Source organism: Crocodylus porosus, unplaced genomic scaffold (genome assembly GCF_001723895.1).
Source record: "Crocodylus porosus isolate Cpor-Errol unplaced genomic scaffold, CroPor_comp1, whole genome shotgun sequence".
Lineage (NCBI taxonomy): Eukaryota > Metazoa > Chordata > Crocodylia > Crocodylidae > Crocodylus > Crocodylus porosus.
In genome coordinates this window covers 24,905,079-24,917,811 of record NW_017728931.1, presented here as the reverse complement: position 1 = coordinate 24,917,811, position 12,733 = coordinate 24,905,079, and the positions used below count along the sequence as shown (strand labels likewise).

Sequence of the window (12,733 nt, the reverse complement as noted above, 5' to 3'; positions counted from 1 at the left end):
GGCAGGCTCAGGGGTGGGGAAAGGGGGAGGATCAGGTTTGCCACTTTTCTTGGATGGAGCCTGCTTTCCTGGGCTGCTGCCAGGCTGCCTGCAGGGCTTCCTGCAGAACCCCTGAGCTGCATGGAGCCTAGTTCTTTGCTCTGTGACTGTAGGAGCAGCAAACTAAAATTCCTCGAAGGCGTTTTAATTTGCTGTGCCCCAAGTCATTTAAGATGCAATACTCCACCAAGGCATGCAAACACCAACACGATTAAAGCAGTGCAGAAGCATTTCACCTGCTTTAAAATGTTGTGCACACACGCCCGTAGTTTCTCAAATATATCTTTAAATAGCCTTTCTGTAGTATATGTTACCTTTGCATTTTGGTGTAGTATACAGGTTTTAGAGGCATTGTTTTAGGATTAATTGCATACTAGATTATGACCGAGCAAGAATTAGTGGGCCAGGTCTTAGTCCACCTATTGGGTGCCTGAGTAAATTTAGACACTTAAGTGTGATTCTTTCCCATCCTGCTTGAGTCCCTGAAAAAAAGTTATTACACAAAGTGGACAGTTAACCCTCTTGCTCACTGTTTTTTGTAACTTCGTCTTAAAGCTAAGACAAGCATGTGTTACAAAAGTGAACACAATTGGGTTCCTTATGGGTGGAATAGGATCTGGTCCTGTATATATGTATAATGCCGAGCACAATAGAACTCCAGCCCTGATTTGGCCCTTCAGTTATAACAACTCTTGACTTTGCCACCAGTACGTAATTTGACCATCCATAATCCATGTATATGAATCCTTTGCACTGGACCTACCTTCAAGGCAACATTTCTGAAAAGCTGTATCTAAGCACCTAAATCCAAATGTAAGACTTGTCTACATTGCTTCTGTGTCAAACTTAGGAGCACCACTGAAAAGCACACCTTTCCCACTTGTTCCCTGTCTAGATAAGCCAAGAAAGGAGGCAGTGTTCTCTCTTTAGCATGGCTTTGAGTGCACACTCAATGCTGCTCTTATGTTTATTGTCTTAGCCATGCTTAATGGAGCATAATTAGGATCCCTGTAAGGACTACATAATTAGGACCACTTTGCCCAGTTTCCAGGAGTTAGCCCACATGGAGCAGGAGTGGGTAGGCAAGGTGTACTTCTCAATAGTACTCCGGGCTTGGCATGCAGTTAATGTGGACAGACCCTTGAACACCTAAAACTGCTGTTAAATGAGATAATTATTAAACATATGTTGTTTTTTTTAATCCCTCTCCCCAGAGGTATGTATTTTCCATGAATCCTCAGAAAGTAAAGCCACCTGAAGACCTACAAGATCTGGGTGTGAGATTTCTTCAGCCATTTGTCAATCTTCTCTCAAAAGCAACTTACTGGTGGATGAATACACTTATTATATCTGCTCACAAGAAACCAATTGACTTGAAGGCAATTGGGAAGCTGCCAATAGCAATGCGAGCTCTTACTAACTACGTTTGTTTGAAAGAAGCCTATGAAGAGCAAAAGGTAACCAGTGACACCCATGTCAGTGTTTGGCCTTAAACTGATAGAGTTAATATTTTATTTTTCCATTCAAATATGAAAACACATTTTTGGGAATTAATAACTTAGTAAATTTTGGATTAAACATCTTAGGCTAAGTTTCACCTTGGAACAAATTCTTCTGCCTGTTTTCAAGTGAATTTACAGCATGGGATAGTTTCCAAATTGAAAACAGTGGCAACTGAAGCCATAATAGAATAACCACTTGCTAGATTTCATTTTAAAAATCAAAGATTTCTTTAAATCGTAAGTGCTCATAACACTGTCTTAAATTAGATGGTGTGTTCTGCAGAGTTTTAGCTAGAAATCATACTTCTTTACTTCTTTTCCCAAACTCTGGTCATGTGTACAATACGAAGCAGTTGCTGTTCCTTTCCATGTGGGCACAATTGGGTGTATTCTTGGTTTGTAATAGTATACGTATGTTATAAGAACTGATTTTAAAATCTCTGATGAGATTCTGGCTTTTCCATTTAGATAGGAGAGCCAAGGGGAGGGGTTGGTAACATAGTCTTTGCTGAGGGAGGTCTGAGAACAACATTCTCCACAGAGAGAATTATTGCTGATTCAAAAAAGAAGCAAACTGTGTTCAACTCTGTGTACGTTACTAGATACCCACACTTTGGATGAGTTGTCCCCATCTGTTACTCAGTGGGTGCATCTGCATGTTTATAAATGCACCTTTGCTACTGCATATGAAGTTTAGTATCTCTAATATGAGGTAGTAGGTAAAGGTGCAGTAGCTGTGCTAATGCGCAGTAGCAAAGGCAAACTTTTTTTGTGACAATATGTGGTAGACTAAGTTTACTATGCATTAATGCATTAGCATAGTTTTTGCTGCAATGCGCTAATGTGCAGAAGAACAGTCCACTGCTCATTAAGGCATCTGGTGTAGATGTGCCCAGTTTGTCACTCAGGATCATTACTTGAACTTTCTACCTGGTCCCTGCCAGCTAGTGATATGATTAGGAAGGGGTATAACCACCACTTTTGCATTACCTAGGTCCCCAGAATAGTATGTTGTTTTTTATTCCTGTAGATTTCCAGGGTATTAGAAACAATGAAATAAGGAATCTTGGCAGGGGACGGGGAATTGTTTGGGCATAATTACATGCCTTTTTCCAAAATCTGCTCTATTCAGCCCTAAAACAGACATTGCTGTGTGTTGGGTAAAGCAGCCTCTCTACCCATTTTGTGCACATAAATGCACATACGTGCACAAACAAGAGAATGCACAAATTTAGAGCTCTCTCTGGAAGAAAATTGGCGTAGCCAAACTGTGTGTAAATCAATATAGATCACACATGAATTGCATGTGGGATAACAGTTTGGAGTGAAAATTTGGATAGCAGCAAAAGACCAGTGTTCTGTCTTGTAAATGGAAGTAAACCAATAAAAGTAAAGTTATTTTTCTGGATCATTTGAAATGAAAACTTAATGGGCACAAGATCTTATTTATTTTAATATACCATAATTCAGGGGTAGGCAACGTTTTTTGGCTGGAGTGCCAAAAAACACCATAATGCCTACCTTGGAAAGTGCCAGGGTGCCAGCATGGCAGAAAAACAAAATGAGGGCAAGGGGCTTGTGTCCCTTGCCCCCCACCCAAAGCTCCTGGCTCCCAGCCCTGCTGCCCCTTCCCCCTGCCCTACTGCCCCTTGCCCCCCACCCAAAGCTCCTGCGCCCCAGCCTGGGCTCTGTGCCTGCCAGCAGCTACCTTGGCTCTGGGTAGCTGCTGGAGCCCGGGCTGCTCTGAGCAGGGCTTGCAACTGCCTGCTGGGAGCAGCCAGGGATCCCGGCTGGCAGCAGCTCTCCAGACCCGGGGCGGCTGCAGCTGGGAGGTTCCAAACAGCTGTGCAGGGGTCTGGCACCAGCTCCGCACCTGCGTGAGCAGGCGTGCCTCAGAGCGGGTGGTGGGGGTGGGGCCTGAGGCAGCACAGCCCCGGTCTCTCCCCTGTTCCCGGCATGGAGGTGATGAGCCCGGCACAGCTGTTTGTAGTCAGCTCGCTGCTGCAGCTGCCCAGAGTCCAGGCAAGACCTCCCCCCCCATCACCTGTGAGTCTTAAGTGGCTGCAAAACCAACTAGAAAAGCTAGATATTTATAAGTCAACAGGACTGGATGGACTTCATCCAAGTGTGTCGAGAGAGCTGGGTGAGGTCATTGCGGAACCCCTGGCAAAGCTCTTTCAGAATCTGTGGTTGTCACTGAGCACTCAGGTGCCCTGCTCCTGAGAGCAGAAATGGCTCAGGAGAGGCCCCTAGTGGCAAGAAGAGGGAGGTTCAGCTGCCAGTTACCAGGGCAGCCAGAGTCACAGGTACTGGTTGCTAGGGCAGTTGGTGGGGAGACAGCTGACAAGAAGGGGCAGGGCCGGGCCCTTCTTAAGCCCCAGGCGTGAGGCCAGGAGGGCAGTTCCCTCTGGCGGACAAGGGAGGGGGAGCTTGGCCAGTGCAGACAGAGGGGAGAAACCCGACTGCATGAGCATCCCCTGATTGCTGCTATGGGTTGGAGTATTTCCTGGTAGGGATTGAATGTTGTTTGGCTAGATGGTTTAGCTTTTTATGTTATAGCCTGGGGGCTTTGTGTTTTTGTGTTCGCTGTTTTAACCGGAGGACCAGGTGAGGCTATTATGGGTTGGAGGAGGCCTTGTAGGGGTTCCACGGTAGTGTGGGAACCCTGGCGCCAGAGAGGGTGCAGCATTTGGGGTGTATTGACCCCAGCCCCAGAGCAAGGGGGCAGTGAGACACCCCAGAGCAAGGGGGGCAGTGAGGAGCCCAGAGAGAAGGCTGCAAGGTGCAGAAGCCCCAGAGCAAGGGGGAGGGCAGTGGGAAGGCAAGGATAGGGCCAAATCACAGCAGGGCCCAGGTCAAATACCATGTCAGTGCCATCTGCAAGGGTTGGGCTGCGGTGTAGAGGAGGAAAATGGGCTGCAGAAAGCGCCCCCTGGCACTGAGGTGCGTGAAGTGGGCAGCCTCCCACTAATTACATCAATCAATCAAGATCAAGGCATGGCAGGCGAGTAAGCAGGTGGTTGGCCCGTAATAGGAGGGTGGAGTCACCAATAGAAAGGCTCCAGTAGCAATACTCCTGTCACAGTGGTGCACAGGGGAAATCCCTGAGGATTGGAAGAGGGCCAACATTGTTCCCATCTTCAAGAAGGGGAAGAAGGAGGACCCAGGCAACTATAGGCCAATCAGCCTAACTTCCATCCCAGGGAAAATTCTGGGAAAGCTCATTAAAGAATCTATGTGCAGTAAGCTTGCAGAAAGTAAGATTCTGAATGACAGCCAGCATGACTTTGTTGTGGGTAGGTCTTGTCTTACCAATGTCATCTGCTTCTGTGAACAGGTCTCTAGATGAGGTAGACATTATATACCTAGACTTCCAAAGGGCTTTTGATCTAGTACTGCATGATATGCTTCTGGGAAAACTGTAAGATTGTGGGCTCAGCTGCTTGACAGTTCAGTGGGTGGAAAACTTGCTACAGCAGGGGCGGGCAATTATTTTGGGCAGAGGTCCACCTACCCAGTTGTGGTAAGCTGTTGGGGGCTGCATGGGTAGCCCCGCCCCTTCACAGGTGCCCCGCCCCCTGGTCACCATCTTGGGACCAATGTCCCAATGTCTTGGAACCAATGTCTCAGGGCGAGCACCAGTGGGGCCCAGACCGGGGTCTATGGAGCCAGGCTGGGCTGCACCAGCAGGGAGGTGGGGAGCTCACCCAGCTCCATAGAGCCCCTGCCAGCTGGGACCCTGTACTCCTGCCACCCTGCTCTGGTCCCTGCTGGCGCTGGCCCTGGGACACCTGTGTGAGCCCTGTGCTCCCACTCACTCCCAGTGCACCCCAGCTCTGCAGTACAGGCGGGGGGCAGCATGCAGCCCTGACCCCCTGCTTGCCAGCAGGGGACAAGCTGGTGCTGGGCCCCGCACTTCAGCAGGGACATAGAAAAACTTGAGAGGGTCCAGAAAAGAGCCACCTGTATTATCAGTGACTTGCAAGGTAAGCCATAGGAGGAAAGGCTGTGGGACCTGGGCCTCTTTAGCCTAAAGAAGAGAAGGTTGGGAGGGGACTTGATAGTGGCTTACCACTATATCAGAGGAGAGCATCAGGAGCTCAGTGAACAACTGTTCACTAGGGCACTCTGTTACTCAAATTGCCAATTGCTTAAATCACAATTGAGACTTTATAATGGGGGATAAGGCAAGGTGCTGCTTTTATCGATCACATGAGTTACACACAGAGGCTCGGGCACACCATTCATACAAACACACAAATCATCATACGCATCATTACACACGGGCATACACATACACAAAGCAACCATTTCATCCAGGTATATACCAGATATACTTACCAGCAGTAGTTGCTCAATATCAGCCCAGGGTGGCCAACCTGGGCTTATTGAGTAGATGATGATGATGATTTGAAGATAGCAGATTTGAAGATAATAGCTGACACAAGGTGAACAGATGAAACAGCAGTAGAAAAAGAAACTCACCCAACTTGGCATTTTCAAAGTGTTCTTTTATAGGGATTGGCATCCTTTGTTTCAGTGCTTTGGGGTTTTTCCATACCCAGCTTCTGTTTTTGCAGTTGTTGTTCTTTTGTCTTCAGGTTATCTTAGCCTTGGAGTATTTTTGCTGTCTGTCTGGCAGGATGGGTACATTCTTTCTCCTCGTTATCTTCTTTGTGCCCTCGGCCTAAAAAGGATTTTTCAGCCATTCATTAAATAGTTTACTGACTGGTAACTTACATTTAGTGCCTTGTTGCTCACATAAACAGTTAAATCTTCTTCTCCTGTCTCTATGCCATTCTCCCACCATTCAGCCTTTTACACACACTCATACATAAAGGCTATGCAGAGTTTATTCACGTATGTCAAGCAGAAGGGTACAAAATGGAATTTTCAAGTTGCTTACAGGACAAGACTAACATGGTTACATTTCACTACTCTTACATTCTATGTTAACTCAGCTACATTAGTTCAGTTTATGTTACAACCCTTGGGGAAGACCAGGACCAATGGATACAAACTCCTGGACAGCTGCTTCAGGCTTAATACCAGGAAAAACTCCTTCATAGTCAGGGTGTCCAGACTGTGGAAAAAACTCCCTCCATAGGTGGTTCAGTCACCTACCCTGGAGCTTTTCAAGAGGAGACTAGACAGTAATGTTGCCTTCCTGTCTAGAGCAGGGGGGCTGGACCCAATGATCTGCAAGGTCCCTTCCAGCCCCTAACAATCTATGAATCAGTGAACACTCTTACATTTTTAAGGGCTAAAAAAAGGAAATGGTTCTTATCAGCTTGCTTGCCCAATATGGGCTATGTGTTTTATAGTCATACTCAATGTTGGCTGTATTTAGTCAATTTCATAGTTGGTTTCCGTTACTGAGCACATGCTGCTTTTGGCAGCAGTTAAATAATAGATAGTGTATTTAATTATGTGTTCTTGAATGTGATTATAAGATTTTGATGGGCTTTTTCCCTCAGGCTGTTGGGGAGAAAAAACCTTGTCTTGTATTTAAGTAAAATGGTATTTGAAGCTGCTTTTCCTTAACAATTTGCAAACTGTATTTTATCCAGGGGGTGACACATAGGGGGTCACGTGGATGCATGTCGACGGCATCTGCATGTAGTCACTGCTTGCCCCCCCACCACCGACACCGTGGCGGCAATCACCCCCCCTTCCCACCCCCTCCGCCAGCAGCACCGGCAGTGTCTGTGGGAGCTCACCTGCTTACTGCCACTGTGTTTCTGCCACCACCGCCACATTCCTGCCTCTGCTGTGCCCCCCCAGTCGTTGGGGGCATGCATCATTCATGATTTTACCTATCATGAGCTACACAGATGGCTTCTCTCATGGTTTAAATGTAAAAAATTGTATTGAATTAGCAGAGCTGTGTCTAGTTACATCAGTAGAGAATTTTTTTCTCTAGCCCCAGATCCTTAAAGTTATTTCACTGCCTCTCTCTTTTAGTCACCTATAAACCTTGTGCCAGATTTTTGATGTTAGACATGCAGAGCTGAGCATATATTGTATGTGCCTGATTTATGTGTGCATTTACTTGATTAGTATGCATAAATAAGGTGTTTGGGTGCTCGGTTTTCTGTTCACTGTCTTAGGTTCTGGGCACGTACAATCACAAGTACCTAAATACACAGGATTTTATACAAGAAGCAAGAATTTGTAGAGGTATATACAAAGTTACACACACCTAATTTTAAATATGACTTATTGCACAAAGCTTTTCTTTTTATTGGCTTCCAGAATTGCTTAAAGTCTATATCTAACACCATTACATTAATATTCTGAGGCAGTCTTTAACCAGTGCTTCTGTGCTTTAAAAAAAAGGTGATATTTGATGGATAATGTTAAAGTAAACCCAAGTGATGTTGTCCCGTCCAAAGTAAGTGGCAATGAAGTTTACTGGAGCTTCTCTCCCACAGAAGAAATATTTTAGTCTTGCTGTTGAAAGACAGCAAGCCTATTTCTAGAGATTTGCTAGAAAACAGCAGCAAAACTTGAAAAGTCTTCAAGCTTGTGATCTAGAAGAGATGCTATGTAATTGTTTATGCTGCTTTTGTATATTTTAGTGGGTGAAATTGGCTATTAATCTTTCCCAGTCAGTGAAAAAAGCCCTCAAAATCTAATGGATTAAATTAGGCTGACCCTGACTGGTTAGGATCTTGACTGCATTCTATATCAGTGGAGAAAGAAAAAAATTGTTACTTTATGAGGCTTTTTATCACACCTTGATGAAAGACATTGACTGTGAGGCTAAAAATGTTCCATATAAAGTGCATTTGAGTTAGATCACATGATGCATTACTGCTGTTCTCTTTGTTCAAGACACAGATTAAAACCAGCTGAGTTACTGTTTTGAATGGCAAAACCAAAGCAGTGACTCAGGCTACATTTTAATGTCCATTTTCTGAAAACTTCTGACTTCACAACACGTATCACAATCATAACAGGATTATTTACCTGTGAGCCCTGATTCACCATCACAGTATTCCAGTTTTATTAACAGAATTATACCAGTGTAGAACTAGAGTGACACAATAGTGAATCGGCTCGCAGAACTTCACCTTAAATGCTTTCCTATTCACCTTGAGATGAATGGGCCAGCTTCTAAAGTCATTGATCAAATTTTTAGTGAGGCAAAATTCTCACCTGTTTCTACAATGAAGGGTTTCATCCAGTTAAGGATTAGAGTTAGGCCTGATTGCTCAGTGGTTAATTGATTTCATATATGTAGTTCCTTTTGTGTTCATGAATTTGCCTCACACTGATTTCAATTTTATGATTTCAATTTTCAGTTCCATGCAAGCTTATTTAAAAATTTAAAAAAGCAAAATCTTGATGTGGCTAAGACTGTAGGACACATGGCCAACAGTCTTGATTTGCTTGGAGCACTCCAGCCCAAATAATAATGTGTTGTTAAATGATTTCTTTGGATAAATAATAGCCAGTATTGTAAAAAAGAAAGCCCAAAGATATTAGAGAGAAAAAAAGGTTTTAACTACTACTTTTTAATTTTTTTCTGTTTATTCTTTTTCAATTGCCTGAAGATGCATGCAGCTCGTGAACCAAGTTTTGCCATCTGTGTTACCAATTCAGTTTCTAAACCATTTCCCAAGGTGTGCCATGTAAACCAAATAACTTTCTTCTATTACTGTAACTCCTTTCTTGTCTTCAGTACCTCTTGCCCAGTCGCTTGTTACCTTAGCTCAGTGATTTTCAACCCAAGTGTTGCCAGATCCTTTGAAGCGTGCAGTGAAGTGTGAGGAGATAAGCAGGTGTGAGGAGATAAGCACAGGCTCAGGCTTCTCCCTGTCTGACTGTTCTCTGCCACCCTACTAACTAGTCCCTCTGTAAGGAGGTAAACACTAAAACAAATGCATTAGATTTTGCAATGAGATGCTGTTCAAATCACAAAAGTTATGGAGGGGTCCTTGCATCAACCAAAGGGTCCCTTGAGTTTAAAACAGTAGAGAACCAGTGCCCTAGGTCATTTGTTCACTCAGGAAGTGCTATGGCAGAGTTGCCCAAGTGGCATCCTTGCTGATCAGAACTCCCTTTGCTTTGCTAGGCTCTTGAAAGTCCCCCAGACTTCAGTAAGTCTCCTCATAGACCCAGAAAGCCAGTTGCATGATGCTCATTAAGAAAGTGGTTCTAAGATATATACTCTTTTGTACAGGGTAGAAGTCTTTGTACATGTTGAGAAACGTAAAGTGCTCCACCTTGGGATGAGCACCCTTTAACATACCTACAGGCTTGGCAGCACCAAACTGACTAGCACCACGAATGAAAGGGACTTGGGGGTAATAATAGAACACAGTATGAATATGAGCTAGCAGTGTGATGCTGTAGCCAGTAGGTCAGATAATACTCTGGCATGCATCAGTTGATGCATCACCAGCAAAACCAAGGAGGTGATTCTTCCGCTCTATTCAGTACTGGTGAGACCGCAGCTTGAGTACTGCATCCAGTTCTGGGCACCACACTTTAACAAGGACATGGACAAGCTTGAGAGAGTCCAAAGAAGAGCCCACCCATATGATCAGAGTCTTTAAAGGCAAGTCATTTGAGGAAATGCTGAGGGATCTGGGACTCTTCAGCCTGAGGAAAAGAAGGCTGAGAGGGGACCTGGTAGCAGCTTACCGTTACACTAGGGGAGTACATCAAGGGCTCAGTGAGTAACTGTTCACCAGGGCACCCAAGGGGAAAGCCAGGAGTAATGGCCACAAACTCCTGGAAGATAGATTCAGACTCAACATTAGGAAAAACTTCTTAACAGTCAGGGTGTCTGGACTGTGGAATAAGCTCCCTGCAGACGTGGTGCAATCACCTACCCTGGAAATCTTCAAGAGGAGACTAGGCAGTCACCTTGCTGGGGTTTCCTGACCCTGAGATATCTTTCCTGCTTGGTGCAGGGGGCTGGACCCGATGATCTTCTGAGGTCTCTTCTGGCCTTACAATCTATGAATGTTCTATAAAAGGCATAGTCCATTCTTGTAAACTTCAGAAAATCATAATCATGATCATCGTAATGATTTCTACCTACAGAAGATCCATGTAGAGCTTCTTATTTAATCTGATATTTAAGGATTAAGTATCTGTTAATCAAAGTTGGTAACTAAGTAGGGACACTCATTGGGAAGGGATTACAGAAGAAATCCAGGACTTCACTCCATTTTGTTTTGTCAGGAAGTCTTGCTAAGATAAAAGTTCAAATTAAAAAAAAATCCTGAGTAAACAGAATACTATTTATCAGCAGAGACCATAGTACTAGTACAACCTTCCAGAGCACTCTGTTGACCCAGTTTAGTACCTTTCCATAATCCTATAAATTGTGATCCTCCGTATTGCCTTGAAAGCAAATTGAAGGCATGAATAATATCTGCTTTATCTTGGATAAGTCCCAGATTTCAAAAGTAGAGGAACAAAGCAGAGGAAGAAATAAATCCAAGAAGGGTGTTCTTTGTCTTTTAATTCACTTTAAAATGTTTAGACTGGACAAAGAAAAAGGAAACAATGCAGCATTTTTCTTGGGGATGTTAATTTGACACAATGCAGGGATAGAGCCTGCTGAAAAATGAATGAATTTTCAGCTGCAATGACATTCTTATGAATTCTGTAGGAATATTGGAAGTGGCTCCTGATATGGTAACAAGTAAATAATAGGAAAAATAGTAAGAGTTAACAGCTAATTTAATGTCCTGAATATAAAGTGGTAGTATTTCTATGCGTTCCTGATAATTTTGATTAAAATCAAGGAGTGATCCTCTAAGGTCTTTACAATGTGGATTGCATCTCTAAGATAGGATGATAGCTCCGAGACAGGGGTCCAGACCAAGACTTGTGTACCACAAAGATGTGTTTTGAACCTTTAAATGTAATTCAGGGAATGCCTAGGCCTCTTACTGCACTCTGTTGAGGAAAAAGTTTCAGTCTCAGACAACTGATCTTACAAATCTCTCCTCCAAGCCTCCTGGGGTCAGATTTTTAAAGGTATTTTGACATTTAAGAATGCAGAGAGGAGGCAAGCAAGTGCCCAGACCCAGATCTTCAAAAGTCCCCACTCATTTGATTTGAATTATGGCCAGAGTGAACATTAGAGCATGCAAACATATAGCACTTCCTGGAGAAGCATATTTCACATGGGTAACATGATTTTAATAGGATTTAATAAGAGTACCTTTGAGGATCTAGGACTTTGTAACTGGATTGCACTGGATTAGTAAGATTTAAGGGCACAGATACTTTCTTAAAATCACACTAGGTACCTCTCTGTGTCTTAAGGTACCTAAATGCCTTTAAAAATATCATATCTATTAATCCCACACAACTTCCCTGCCACAAGGGCAGTCGTTCCCCCAATGAGAAGTGTAATTGTTAGCAAGAGAAAGCATAAATATAACAAGCAAACTGCTTGGCTAATGCACCATAAGTATCTGTGTTGAATCTCTTCAGTCACTGTAAGTGCTTCCTGCACTAATTTTCCCAGGCCACTGTACTGCTAGGTTCTGCATTGTTGGATGTTTATATGCATCCTTTTTCAACATTATCCTGATATTATATCAATGTTGAATTTGGACTGAAGAAGAACGTGGAAAAATAATCAAGGTCTGAATCAGGAAGCTGGGGTAGGGAGATATGTGCTTTTAGGGCTTTAACTAGTTACATTTTTTTTCTGTGAACACTCAAAAAGGCCTGGCCTGAGTTACAACTTGCAGGCCTCTGTGCAGCCTGAAAAATGACAGATGCATTTTTAGTGTGTTACAACATCTGCCTGGAGCTCACAGATGTGCTCTTCAGACTACACGTCCACTGAATGAAACTGTTCCTAGTGGGCATGAGTGACTAGTGCCTCCTGAATCTGGGGGGGCACCTGCAGAAGCCACTGATGGTGGTGTCCCTGTCAGGGAGGGCACCAGCCCTGCTGAGAGTGTCAGCTGTCAGTGGTATCACTGGCCCTGTCGGGGGGGCACGTGCACTCCTGTGCACCCCCTACCAGTCACCTATGCTAGTGGGAATTAAAAGGCATTCATAGCTGTCATTAAGTTTCAGATCGGTCACATGGATGTGTATGACAGATTGGGGCTTCAGAGCAGAGGTTCTGAATTTCACAATTTCATAGAATTTAAGGCAAGAACAGACCTTAATAGTTTCATAGTTTCTAGGGTCGGAAGGGACCTGAG

At 44.0% G+C, this 12,733-nt stretch overlaps 1 protein-coding gene across 7 annotated transcripts in view; it reads left to right on the top strand.

Annotated features, from left to right (window-relative positions):
- Positions 1-12,733, top strand: part of ABCC9 (ATP binding cassette subfamily C member 9) — a 133,510-nt gene that overhangs the window by 18,996 nt on the left and 101,781 nt on the right. For all 7 annotated transcript variants that reach the window (XM_019544418.1, XM_019544417.1, XM_019544420.1 and 4 more), the window contains one exon: positions 1,254-1,496. In XM_019544418.1, coding sequence (XP_019399963.1) covers positions 1,254-1,496 — 243 coding nt within the window. The remainder of the gene's footprint in view (positions 1-1,253; positions 1,497-12,733) is intronic.